General features: G+C 40.2%; 2 protein-coding genes across 2 annotated transcripts in view; one reads left to right on the top strand and one right to left on the bottom strand.

Moving 5' to 3' along the window:
- GRM3 (glutamate metabotropic receptor 3) overlaps positions 1-6,884 on the top strand; it is a 211,182-nt gene extending 204,298 nt beyond the window's left edge. Inside the window, exon 7 of the mRNA XM_037129009.2 lies at positions 6,403-6,884. Within this exon, the coding sequence (XP_036984904.1) occupies positions 6,403-6,476 (74 nt within the window). The 3' untranslated portion in view covers positions 6,477-6,884. The remainder of the gene's footprint in view (positions 1-6,402) is intronic.
- A 3,991-nt stretch (positions 6,885-10,875) lies between these two features.
- Positions 10,876-14,263, bottom strand: part of ELAPOR2 (endosome-lysosome associated apoptosis and autophagy regulator family member 2) — a 188,037-nt gene continuing 184,649 nt past the window's right edge. The window contains exon 22 of the mRNA XM_053672815.1: positions 10,876-13,595. Coding sequence (XP_053528790.1) covers positions 13,536-13,595 — 60 coding nt within the window. The 3' untranslated portion in view covers positions 10,876-13,535. The remainder of the gene's footprint in view (positions 13,596-14,263) is intronic.

The raw sequence follows: 14,263 nt of genomic DNA on the forward strand, positions 1-14,263 counted from the left end.
TGCACTTTTTGAGGGAGGGAGGACAGAATAAAGGAACATGACTGGAAGGAAAGCATGACAGCGTGAAGTGGCAACAAGGGACTGAGGGATCTAGTGGAAGACCAGTGGAATTTCTGTTGAAAAGGTAATTAAGTCACATCATGGGTGATAAAGAAGGTACACACCATATTTCCTCTTTCCATGAATCTTGTCTCACAAGAAATAAATCACTGAATGGAGAGGCCTTTGCATTTAACTTCCAGCTCCACATGTTGGTCTATAGATTTTTATCCAACATCATAAAGAATGTGACTTTTCTCATAAATCTACTTTTAGCAGCTTAAGATCATGACCCTGAGAATCTAGTCCACATTTGTTAACAATGGATATTGTCTTCCACTGTGAAACCTCTGACATAGCAAAACCACCAGACCTGGGGCTGGCAAAGTCATCATCTGCCCAGACAACATAAACCAATCAGCAGATGAACTTCTTCTGGCATGGGACCAAGGGGCACTAACACGAGTAAAATTAAGGTGATGAATAAGAAGACAGGTTCACTAATGAAGCAGCAAGACAAGGCAACAAGCAGCTGGTAGAAACTTAATTCTATGGCCATAGCATTACAATATCTGAAGAAGCTGACATACTGGGAAAAATTATTTAGGGTCACTAGGAGCAAGGAAATGGAACAGATGGGAATAAACTGGAATGTCTGTCTGTTTAAATGTTTTCTTCTTTTCCAAGGCTGATATATTACATGGTTATAGTAACACGCTGATTCTCAGGAACCAAGTCTCAGCCACTAAATTAACTAATACACTTAGCATTCATAATAATGTATTAAATAAACATCTTTAGCATTGACTGAGGGCCTAGTTCCCTGAAAAAATAAGGCCATTTTCTCCAAAGCCTGGCCAGCCCAAGTATTACTGGCAGGGGGACAAATGGATTTCGCAGTGCAAGACAAAGCTGCCATAGATCTCCAATACTTCACCTAGTTCATGAAGCAAAGCATGCTGTTGGATGGGTGTGAGTTGCCCTTTTGTGATCAATGGTGAAATTTACTAGGTCTTTTTCAGTACCCTCCGTTTTCACTTTAAATAACAAACAGCACCACCTTAGCCTAGAGTAACTAACAAAGAGCTCCTCCTCACCCGCACTCCCAGAAAAGCCAAAAATAAGCCTGTAGCCTCTTATTTTTGACAGAAAGAATGATGATAGAATCAGCTTAACTGTACTTTTTAAAAATGGGCTAAACTTACACCACTAAAAAATCTTGTGAGAATTTCACAGAATAATAGCAAAAGCTCATCACAAACACATAGGAAAATGAAAGTACTTTGCTCTTACATATATATTACTACCTTAGGGGAAAACAAATAGGCTAATATGGGAGACATATGTGAAATATTTATGAAAGGCAAAGTAATAGAGATACTAAACTCATACAACAGTAATTTCCTCTACTGTATTCAGCAGCATGTACAAAAATAAGAATTGTTTACATAACAAAATAAAATGCACTGGCAAAAGCTACAGATGAAATAGTAGAAGAGAAGCAGGAAAATACAAGCTACAGTGACCAGAGGGGAGAGGGAAGGGAATTTAAGGGGGAAATAAGGGAGGGATTTGGAGGAACAAGTATGAAGGACACAGGGATGAGGACTGGAGGGTGAGGAAATGGGAGGGAGGTGGGGATCATGGGGGGGGGGGCTGGGATGGGAGAAATAGACAAAAACTGTACTTGAAAAATAACTAAATAAAATTCAAAAAGAAAATACAAGCTACAGTTCCCTTCGATATACCAAAAAGTTCTCGGGGAAGGAACAACTGCAGAAAGAGTCTTGGGGTGTTTTTGCTATTATTACTTGTGAAAAAGACCTTGAATTTACACTGTCTTCCTCTCAGAGTTTAGACATTCTAACATGGGGTGTTCCCTTTAATATATCTAGGAAGCAGGTATGTTACCGAACAAGAGGAGGTCCAAGGGAGGGGCAATACAATATTTTGCCCACTCAGGGATGCCCAAACCACTATACAACAGGGGCCCCTCCCAAAAAAAAACAAAATATAAAATCTACTGGGCCCTTCTGTCCGCCGCCAATTGGAAAGACATCTCTCAATGCCAGAGATTTGTGAAAAGGAAACAAAATGTTTATTTAATGCTATTCAGGCCTAATGCCACCACTAAAATATCAACGTCCTTTAGGTTGTACACCTACACCCACACAGCGCTCCCTTCTCCCACTGTCCCAACTCCGGGTACCGTAAATCAGGAAAAGAGCACACGTCTGTATTGCAGGCTGCTGGCACCGTCAGCTGTGTCACTGTGCAGGATCTCGAGTTAATCCAAAGTACTGTGGTACCCTCTCATGGTCCACTGGCAAGTCTTTTGTACCCAGTTCCAGTCAAAGTCTCTCTTGCTTTTTCAGGCCCCGCGGCCAAAGGGGGCACCCCAAAGCCACGTGGGCCTCTTCTACCAAAGCTGCAGGAGTCCGCACTCCACCAAAACCATGTGCCTTTCTTCTTCACCTGGCTGCAGGGATCTCCATTCTGGCAAAGCTGCGTGGTTCTTCCCTTTCACCTGGGAAAGAGGGGGTCCACACTCTGCCAAAACCACGTGGCTCCCTCTTTCACCTCACCTAGAGGGGGTCCTCACTCTGCTGAAACCGCGTGGCTCTCTCTCTCAATGGCTGCCGTGTCTGGCTTTTAAATCCTAGCACCCATCTTCCTCTGCACCCCTATTTTCAACTCCTCCCAAGATCAGTTACACCTGCCAGTATTTCTGTATTAATACAAGTTTACTGGGCTACCATCGTTAGTCTGGGAAGTAATCATCCCATGCCCTCGAGCCAATCTTCTCCAATTCCTTACGCAGGCGCTGTAACTTGGGGGACCTGCCCCCAGTTACATCTTGGGGGGAAGTGACTTCATCCCCCTAGCTCCAAGCCTGGCCACAGCCATTTAACATATCCAAGTGACCACCAACGGCTATAGATATGTTAAAAGACAATGCCATGGATTAGCTGCAAGGCTGTGGCTATACAAAACTGTCCCTTCCCCCCAACTCACACCTGTGGCGGGGGGGGGAGTGAGGACATCTTATATGTCTCTCCATTATTCCCATACACTTTGAATTCTGGACACCATTCCAAATCTTTTTTGGGGGGCCCCCCCTGGCTGCACCCTGTATCAGGTAGATGAGTCAAAGTTGTTTGTCGAACCCTCATAACAATGTCCATCAGATGTCTAGTAGGTTCATTGAAACTGTAAGTTGATGATTTTCCATGAAACTATCTCTGTAGCCCCTGTACTTCTTACCTACCTAGTCAAAATACACCCAGTTTTAAGGTAGGAGAATGCAGTGAGCAGGCAAATCCTGAGCAAGTTCCAAAATAGCATGGGGAACAGCACAGTAGGTTTCTGGTGCAAACTTTAAAAATGCAGGTGGAGAGGGGTATGAGACTGGTCCAAGGCAGACAGAGAGGGGCATAGCTTCCCAGTCCCTAGTTCTCCTAGACCTGCCCCCACGGCTCCCTGTTCTCCTTCAATCTCTGAGAATGAAAACCCTGCACAGAAGTAATAAAACTTGATCCTGGGAAAGATGATGAGATTAGTCAAAATGTCAAAGGCAGCATGCCTGCTAGGGGATGCTCGTGGCGTGAGCCAGTTCTCTTTGCAAGGGTGGTTGACAGTCAATGCCACTGTGAGGCTTAAGAAGCAGAAAGGTCACCTGTCCCCAAACAAGGCTGCCCATGGGCCTCATATATGCTGGCCACTCCTTCAGGTTAGAAGACTATTTCCTGCTTAAAACTTCCCTTGGTCCCCACCTTCTTTGAAGTGCAACCATTTATACAATCATTTGGAAAATATTTATAGAAAGTATATTCTGTGATCAGCAATAATGAAAAAGACAAGCAGAGCCCCCTACATATTTTATAGTCAACAGTATAAGACATAAGACTCTAACAACAACAACCAAAAAGGGCAAGAAAAAGATCAGTTTTAAAATTGGGCGACAGAGCAACCAGTTGGCTACGTTAGGTAGCCTGATGACAACCTTTTCCAAGAGGTGACATTTCAGATATGGATGACAAGAAAAAGCCAGACATGTAATTAAGAGGAAGAAAACTATTCCGAGCAGCGGTGACAGCTACTGCAAAGGCCCGAAGTCGAGAAACAGATATGCTGTGTTTGAGGACAAAAGGAACAAATAAAAGTGAAGGTGGGGTGAGGGAGGCATAGGATTAAGTGGACCCAGAAAGACAGGCACGGTCAGAGTCACCCGGCATTTATAAACTGGAGGGAGGAGAGCACAAAGGGAAGCCGTCGGAGGTGTACGGTTACTTTTAAACAACTCATTTAAAAGCATTCTCACTGCTATGCAGAGAATGTGTTGCAGGGAAGCCCAATGGAAACAGATTCCGGTGGAAGGGGACGGCTAACGCAGTCTTGCAGAGTAAGGTAACACTGCACTGGCCCAGGGTGGTGGATGCCTGGCCAGAAGCAGCGGGATGTGGACACAGAGCTGATAGGACCTGGTACAGGTTTGGCATGGGAGGGAGAAAGGGAAGGGGCACAAATGTTAGACTTTTGGCTTGGGTAATTGGCTAGACGGTGAGACTGTTCACTGAGGAAAGGAAAATGAAACAGGGTAAGGTTAGGGAATCAAGAGTTATGTTTTGGCCACTTGATTGGAAATATTAAATATGCACACAGAGATGCTGAGTAGACAGTTGGATACAAAGAAGATGTAGGGAGAACACATTAAATAGCCGGAGAGCGCGCCCAAGTTTCCAGTGAACCGAGGATTGAACTTCACCTTGTTCTTTCACTTGCCTTATCTAACTTTGATGAAGCTAGAATTAGATAGAGTATATGAAGAAACCCTGCAAAGAATACACTAAATTCTTAACATTTGGAATTACTATCACTATCGCTTTCACTTATCTGCCACATACTGTGTTAAAACAACTTCACTGTAGAAGCTTCAGGAAATGTACATTATGCCATCCCACCCCCAAAGATAGGCTTCTACTGGGCTCATATTGTGAAGAAAATTGAAGCTCATCCTAAAAATGATAAGAGGAGAAACATCTCTAGAAGAGTTAGCATGCCACATGATGCCACATAACCTTAGGCAGCCACTGTCTTGACCTTGTAGATTTTCTCATACACCTAGCCAAGTAACCAATGAAAAACTGAGAGGCTGTAGTTTCCCTCGTGGTGAGCCTGCTGAAAGACTTCAGAGCCCCAAGTATGGTTAAAGCTCCTCCACTGAATAACATATAATCTTAAACTTCATCATTGGTTTCTCTTTCATGTCTAAAGAAATGCCTATGAAAAATGCAATTTTATAGAGCAAGGATATTTCCACTATCAGACATGAACACTTTAGCATGAATTAGTTTGTCTGATTATTCACTGAGAGGTATGTCCTTGAGGAACGGGACAGCTGCCTGGTCAGTTTGACCTGCCCTGTGGTCAGGTAGTCAAGAAGAGCAGCTCCTTCTGGGCAGAGCATGTCCAGATGGACAGACCCAGGGATGGAACAGAAACGGATCTAAAAGGTAATCTAGAGTTATCTCTGATTCTCTTGACTACATAGTTTCATCCCAGGGAGAATGGGACCCCTCCCTTTTGTTCTCACTCAGAAAACAAACCAAAAAAAAAGCATCAAGGGTGAAATAGATATAACTGAGCTATACCTAGATTTCTTATAAAAACAAAACCTCCAAAACAAGAGCTGTGAGTTGTATCTAGGAAAAACTAAGGGCCATGAAAAAAAAGGTTATACATATTAATTCACACTGTTGTCACTATTGTCATGAACAAGAACATCATCCTTTGAGAATGTCTTCCTTTCTGAGAACTGTTATGAAATTGAAGTGAGTACATCAGCCCTTGCTAGAGGCTTCACTGAGATCATCCCCACTGCATGCCACACTTGAACATGAGAATGCGTCAAACCATTCTCTGGTGGTGGAGTTCACAGATGACTCGTGGGACTATGGAAAACCCATGCCTGCCCAGAGAGAACCAAATTAATTACGGTATTGAAAATAGTAATTAATTTAACAATTTTTAAGAAAATTGCAGTGAGCTTTCAATTTTGCATATTGTATTTCACCAAAATTAATTTTAAACCCACAAGTGACTCCTTTCAACAATGATTATGCTTATCAACTCCCTTTAAGAGGTATGATATCAGTGGAGGTTTGTGCCAGGATGCATTTTAATTTAGAGCAGAACCTATTTAGAAAGTTGATCTAGGACAGTATTAAATCATTTAGCACTTTCTAAGGCCAAGTTAAAATGCGTTTTTTACTTAGTTTTAACAGGTGCCTGGTACTATTCAGGCCATTACCCATGTTGCCCACTCGTCTGACACTGAATTCTCTGTCGTGCTTTGTTTTCCAGCCTCTGCGGGCGCATACGTCCCCACGGTGTGCAACGGGCGGGAAGTCCTCGACTCCACCACCTCCTCTCTGTGATTGTGCATTGCGGTTCAGTTCTCGTGTTTTTAGACTGTTAGACAAAAGTGCAGCTCCAGAATATGGAAAGAGAGCAAAAGAACAACCCTAGTACCTTTTTTTAGAAACCGTACGATAAATTATTTTTGAGGACTGTACAGTATATAGTGATGTGTTAGGACTTTTTAGGCTGATTTTAGTGCTCCTATTGTTAACAATTCCCCAGAACATAGAAAGAACCTTTGTTTACAGAGCTGAGCATTGGTGACAAGGTCTGACAGGGTCCGTCTACTAAAAAATATGGTGGCAATATTAGATACCTTTTTTTCCTATAAAGTTTTTGTAGGTTCTTGTTGTAACTAATTTAGGATGAGTTTCTATGTTGTATATTAAAGTTACATTCTGTATAACAGGTTGTTTTTCTCAGCACAAAATAAAAAGCATCTGTATTAATGTAAAGCTATGAAGAATAAAACCATCAAGGTTTTTCAGCATGGTGGATGATGATTTGTTCTTTTTGAATTACTTCAGGTAACTTGAATATGTTGACTTCAGACCATTTCTACTTTTTTTAATTTTTTTATTGATTATGCCATTACAGTTGTTCTATTCCCCCCTTCATTCCCCTCCACCCTACCCCCATCCCCACCATTCCCCCCTTTAGTTTATGACCATGTGTCTCAAGTCCTTTAGATTCTATATTTCCCATGCTATTCTTGCCCATCTATTTTCTATCTACTGTCTATGCTACTTATTTTCTGTACCTTCTCCCCCCTTCTCCTCCTCCCATTCCCCTGTTGCTAACCCTCCTTGAGATCTTCATTTCTATGTTTCCACTCCTGATCTAGCTGGCCTCTTAGTTTTAATGTTGGAAGAAACTATCTAACGGCGCTTTTGTTCACAGCTATGTGTACTTAAAAAAAATCCTCACCCAAGGTTACATTTATTGATTTTAAAGACAGCAGAAAGGGAAGACACACACAGAGCGAGAGATACAGAAACAGAGAGAGACAGAGAGAAGCATCGATGCAAGAGAGAAACATCCATCCGTTGCCTCCCATATGTGCCCCGACTGGGGATCAAACCCACAACCTTCTGGTGTATGGGACAATGCTCCCACCAACTGAGCCACCCAGGCAACGCTATATGTACGTTGAACACAAACTGTTACCCTAGAGAGTTATGAGTGGATCTGGACTTCTTCACCATCACAATGATTAGAAATTGACTGATGACATAAAAAATGGCAGGCCATTTCTGTGGCCAGATGACATGACACATAGTGGTCTCTTTAAGCCATATCTTCACAGCAGCCTAGAATTTGCCCAGCTAGGGCTCTGAGACAAGAAGAAGGGAGTTCCTGTATTCTGAATACCAGAGCAAGTTTAATGGCTCTCGTTTCCAAAAACTAGCTTAATTAGTCAGAAGTTGACTGGGAAAGCATCCTGTCATTTTACTAAAAAATCACTCTCACCATTCATAGCTGAGGAGGGCGATAAAAATGCAGGACCTATTATTTTCTGATGCTTTTCCAAAGTCACGGTAACAATGCTTAGGCACACAGGTTTGTCACTAAACTTTAATATTTTACTAAACTAAAGAGCAAATGGGGAACAAGTGGATAAATTAAAACTGGCCTGTTTTTACCAATACTGTCCCACTTCTCTATGTAGGCCTTTGAGCCACAAATCATTTATTAATGTAGAAAATTGTACTAGAATCTAACTACCCTTCAGGTTTTGTGCCAGGTGCCATGGCTAGAGAGAATGCATTAGCTTCCCATAGCTAAATAACAACTTACCACACACTGAGTGGCTTAAAACATAAGTTTATTCTCTCATAATTCTGGAGGCCAGAAGTCCAAAACAAAGAATTGGCAGGGTCCCATCCTCTCACGAACTCCAGGGGAGGCTCTGCTCCAGGCCTCTTCTAGCTTCTGGTGGTTGCCACTATCCTTGGCTTGTGGCCACATCACTCCAATCTCTACCTCCATCTTCACACTGCCTTCTGTGTCTGTCTTCTCCACTTGTCCCTCACAAGGACACCTGTCACTGGGTTTAGAGCCCACCAGAATAATCCAGGATGATCACATCTCAAGATCATAATTATATTTGCAAAGGCCTTTTTAAAAAAAAATGCAAGTAACATTCTCATGTTCTGGAAATAGCATGTTGACTCATCTTTTCATGAGGGGCCACTCTTCAGCCCATAAAAAAAAAGAAAAATATGATGTAGTTCCTGCCTTTAGCATAAAGACTATGAAGTATTCTAATGAGGGAACTATGACTGAAGGAGACAGTGAGAGGAAGGAAGAGGAGAATCAAGGATATGAGAGACTCTCAGGCTGAAAAACCAGGGCCTAGTGAATCAAGACATGCTGATATTGTTTTCCAAACATCCAGAAATAATGAGCAGGTGCACAAGGAGCCAGCAGGACTGGCCTTGAAGGAAATAAAGTGAGGAGTCAGATATTAGAAATTCTCTTTTTCCTTCTGAATGCATTTGAGTCAGCAACTCATCATTCTATCCAAAACTCAGCAGATGCTCAAAGACAACAGTGTTTCACCAGGCCCTGAATTTTCATATTCAAAAAAGAACCTGGCTGTTCAGGAGTGAGTGGGGAAACTGCATAATAGATTCAACAGAACTAGATGGTGAAGGAGAATTCTGCTGTTACTGAAATGGGCAGGAGTGCCAGACCAGTGTGCTCCGAATGAGCATCTGCTGAAGATAAAGGCCGAGGCAAGGCTGATGGGAGAGAAAATAAAGTCAATCCACTGCCGGAATGTGACAGTCGGAGGAAGGCAATATCAGACAGGTTGTTCAGAGACACAGCCGATGCCTAAAACAATCAAATTGATTGTGGATCTTTTTAAACAAGACAATTAGGCTGTGGGTGAATCCTGAGAAAACTGTTTTTGATAGCTGTGTTTTGATCTATTACCACTATACTTGTATTTCACTGAAAATGCATTAACTAACGGCTCTCATCATTTTCTCCTTCCCTGCCACAAGCCCTGTTTCCAGTTTTCAAGAGCATCATCTAACATGGGACCCCTAGAAATAATGTTTTAAAAATATTCAGAGTATATATGAAAAATAGATGCTATAAAATCTTTTTTACATAAGCCATTTCCAACAAATGGGTTTGGGATTGATTTTTTTTTTTACTCCACTAACATTTCATTCTTCTAGAATATAAAACTGGTCCATCTTGCAAGAACTTCCTGAATTTAAGGAATTTAAGCAGAATGATACATAACACTTAAAAACATAGCAGAACCTAACAATATGGTAGATTATCATTGGTTTTCTAAGTGTTTATATTTTCTGAAATGCTCTGTTTAAATATCAATAGATTTTCTTGCCCACTCAGGTTTATGGTAAAATAAAGGTACCATTTTCAAGCTGACAACACGCATCACAGATTAAGAAAGTGGCTAAGAAAGGAGGTGATTCAGGCGGTGTCCCTTTTCAGCCTTCAACTCCACACTTTGTCTCGGGTACTCCCTCTCCTCACTCATCTGCCATGATACCTTTGGGTCTCAGAACTCATCAGCAAGGGGCTGTAAGCTGGGAATGGCCAGGAACAATGAGGCACCAGGAAGATGAACACCAGCACAGATTACAACCTCTACAGCTCGAATAACCAAAACCCAAACCCATGAATAAGGCAATTCTCACTCCTGTTCTGTGAGAGAAAATTTAGATTTACATAGTTCCCACTGGTTTAGCTTATTTATTTAACCCAAGCAATGGTAATCAGAAATCAGCCACTTGAGATAAAGGAAATCGTGCCATTCTCCAAACCAAATTTACCAGTATCTACAAGTTATTTTAGGTGACAAACTAAAAAAAATGAGTCCATTGTTGAGACTTTTTTATTTTCTTAAGTTTATTCCCACTGGGACTTTTTCTGTAGGATCACCTTAATTTATCATTTGGGCCTGTGAACCTGAGAAAATATTCATAGTTAATATAAACTAAATGTGAGGGTATTTTATGTCCTCTGAAGACCTACTCTACATATCTTTTATGTACAAAGGTAAATGTGAACAACACACTGATTTTAAACTTGCCAGTGAAATCATCTACCCACCCTAACTCCCAGGAAATTTACTTTCGTGATGAAGAGAGAAACAATCTGCACATTAGCCTCCCATTAGGAATGACCGTGAGACATGGAAATAGTTTATTGACAGGCATCAATGGACAGTTGAGCATACCGATCTTGAAATCCACTGTGGATCATGACCCACCAGATGGAAATCGGGAGACCACAGTTGGTAAAAAAGGACTGGTCCCAAGTAATTCTTCTCACCTTTTCTCCAAGCAAGTTCTTCCCACCTTTTCTCCATGGGAAGAAAATAATGACAAAGGTCTACACAAAAATACTATGAAACATTTTTAATCCTGGAAAGAACTTGATTACCAGTAACCAAAGAGGGGAAAAGTCAACAAGAATAAAATGTAGTCTTTTAAATCAAGTGAACACATATCAAATTGCTTAGCATTGTTAAATAGCATGATATAATTTATCCATAGAAGTTATGGTCTCATCCAGTGAAAAACTGATTTAAATATATTTTGACAAAGTGCTAAGAGATATTATAGGTGACAGTTGACTGACTTAGTAAAGTTATTTAAGGCTTCAAAACTGTGCCTTTCAGAAAAACAATGGATAACTTATTCTACCACTTGGGAGGGGGAAGAAAAAACAAATGTCAATTAAAAGTCATAGACACATGATTAATTAATTTATGCCTTTCAGCATTCCACTGAACCTTGCAAAGACAAAACCTACCACTAAGTGAGCTTCATAGCCAGGATTGGTCTGAACATTTTACTCACACTATTCTTTCTGCCATACCTCTTTAGTGCTCGGAATAAAATGACAACCACTGGGATCCAAAGGAAAAAGCCAGCTCCGTTCCAAAGTTGGGACTGGGCTGACACAATCTATTTAATATCTAAAATTAGAAATAAATAAATTCTTCAATACCAACTACATTTTCAGAAAGTTCATTAAAATTTAAGGCATTTTGACATGTCGGAAATTTTAGTCCTGTGACAGGAGAAGAAAAGAAGTTACCCAGGAGCAAATCCCAATTATCTCTATGGCTTGGGACATGCACGTTGAGCAGAGATGTAGTTGAAGAGAGTGACAGGTGACTGTGCAGAAACTTTCTGACTCTGCCCAGCTGTACAACTTCACCAGGGATCTTCTATATAAAAGGGAGCATTTCAAATGTATTTTCATTCTTCTGTTTAAATTTTGAAAGGCTCATCAGCACTGTTAGCAAGGTAAAAATGAGCAATGCCAAAATAATTTCTTCTTTATAATACGATTTTCAAAATTTAACATGAAACAAGTTCATAATAAGTGATGCGCTCCCTGAATCTCACAAGCAACAATAAACTAATGGCAATATGCTCATGAATCCAACAGCAGAGATATACACATAACAAGCATTCATTTGACAATAACAGCACCATTCAGGCTTTTACCCACCAGCCAGATAAACACAATTATTTATTTTTCTCCAAGTTTCCACAAAAATAAAGATATAACCTGATAAATCAAAGTTAACAAATCATACCTCATCTAAAGATATGGGCCAACACATTCGCCAAACCCTGTGCATGTGCCCTGAGCCCCTCAGCCAACCACCAGTCTTTTTAAAAAGGTGGATTAAGATCTATAGAGGCAACTATTAACTGGAAAGAAACCAGAGCACCTTAGATCATCAATGGCCAGGAAACTCCCCTCTTTCTCAGGGCTGAAACAATTAGGGTTTACACAAGGTTGGTCAAATCCCACTTCATTCAAGCTTCTCTCAACAAATAATATTTAAGATGTACTAACACTAGTAATTTGTCATAGGAAAGATTGTAATCATCTGGATCACTTTTGAATAAGAACAGCAACACTTATTTCATGACCGCTTATGGTATAGCCACATTCTTCTTATGAATACAATTATAAGCAATTTTCCAAAATTGAATTCTTGCCTTATTGACTTAAAGGAGAAAGACTTCTATGAAAGCCATAATCCTCTAAGTCTTGAAGCAGAACAATAACCATGCAACCTTTCATGCTTGACATATGGCAAATATCCCATTGCCTTTTTCTGGAGACCACAGAATTATTCTAATACTTTACTTTTGTATGGTTACCTGTACATGTAACACAAGTCACCCCACTTTCTTCCTCATGATTTTGCAAGGTCATTTGATAAACAAGCTCTCCCATTCATTTTAAATCATGCTTCAAGCATTACATAAACTGTTTTAAACCATTTGACTTCCATGATAGTGTCACTTGATTGCATTAATGGAAAGTCAAGGTTTCTCTTTCCTTTTCTTTTAAAGAGTCCTTCAACACTTTTAGTTAAATTCATCTTCCCAGTTCCAACAAGAACGGAATTTCAAAGGTGATTATAAGTTTAGATAACTGAAGCACGTGCTGACTCTTCCTAAAAAATTACTGCTTCTGAAATCGAGAAAGATATCCTATGAGAAAACAAAAAGTTTATTGTCTTTTTGGTTCACCATTTTTAATTTTTTAAAAAAGGTGTTTTAAGGTCTTGTTGGGAAAATAAATAATGGGAAAAAATAACTATACCTTTAAAAAGTTTTCAAATCTTCCCCAAAATATAAACCAAAAAAATGACAAAAATGAGATCACATTGCATATGCTGACAGCTGCCCTCCAAAGCACACTTTTGTATAGAATTATAAAGAATGAAAGTTACCCATTAATTATATGGCATGCATCAACAGTGCACTGGTGGGCTTGACCTTGGTTTCAGTTATGTGTATATACAGATAAATCTCTTCCTGAGTTGAGCTTCCTCTTCAGTTGAGACCCAAACCATTTGCTTTCCTATTTTTGGCAAGATACTTGACCATGGGATAAGGCAATCAAACATTTCAACCTCCTTCCCTTTTCAGTGCCATGGCCCCTTTCTGTAACATCACCAATGTGCCAGGTACAAGGACGGGCTCTAGACTATGGTCCTGCGAAACTAGAGAACGGGTTTCTTTGTTCATCAGTCTGAAGGCTACAGCACAGTCTTTTCATATATTTGGAGATCTTGAGGATTTCAGTTGAACAGATTCAAAATGGTCTTCTTTTTCCTATAAAGGATAAACATTAAAATACAATCAAGTCACTGAAAAACACAATCAAGACACTGAGACTTTAGGATCTTACATGTCCTGAAGGAAAGTACTGGCAGTCATTTTAATCTATGTACCTGCCACTTGTACTTAGTATTTTCCATTTAAATAAGGGTGTCAGATATAAAACAGAGAGCATGCCTACCCTGAAGGATGCTTTTGACATCCAAGAGATAAGACAGACAATCCAAAATAAAAGTAAACACATGATTGCAATAGATACCAAAAGATGTAGCTGTGATTCTTGTAAAGAGACCACTGAGACCTTCCTAAGGGGATGTCTGACCTGAGTGCTGAACTAGATGATCTTGCCACACAAACTGTGGACAAAACAGAACTGACAGAAACAAAACATTCTCAAAATAACATAGGCTAAATAATGAGAGAGGACAGCAGAAATAAACAAGGCAAATACCAATAGGATATAAGATCATTTGTATTAGAAAAATCTTCCTGGTACACATACACCAAAGATGTTAAAAACAAGTCATCTGAGATAATAAACCAAAATTTAACTCAAATATATCTGTACTGGTGTTTGTTATATGGTACATTCAAAATGTGTCCTGTTATACTGACATTTGTGAAAATGTGGCTACATCTTGAGAATATCACACTAAGTGAAA

This window comes from Artibeus jamaicensis, unplaced genomic scaffold (genome assembly GCF_021234435.1).
Source record: "Artibeus jamaicensis isolate MK-2021 breed Jamaican fruit bat unplaced genomic scaffold, CSHL_Jam_final contig_787, whole genome shotgun sequence".
Lineage (NCBI taxonomy): Eukaryota > Metazoa > Chordata > Mammalia > Chiroptera > Phyllostomidae > Artibeus > Artibeus jamaicensis.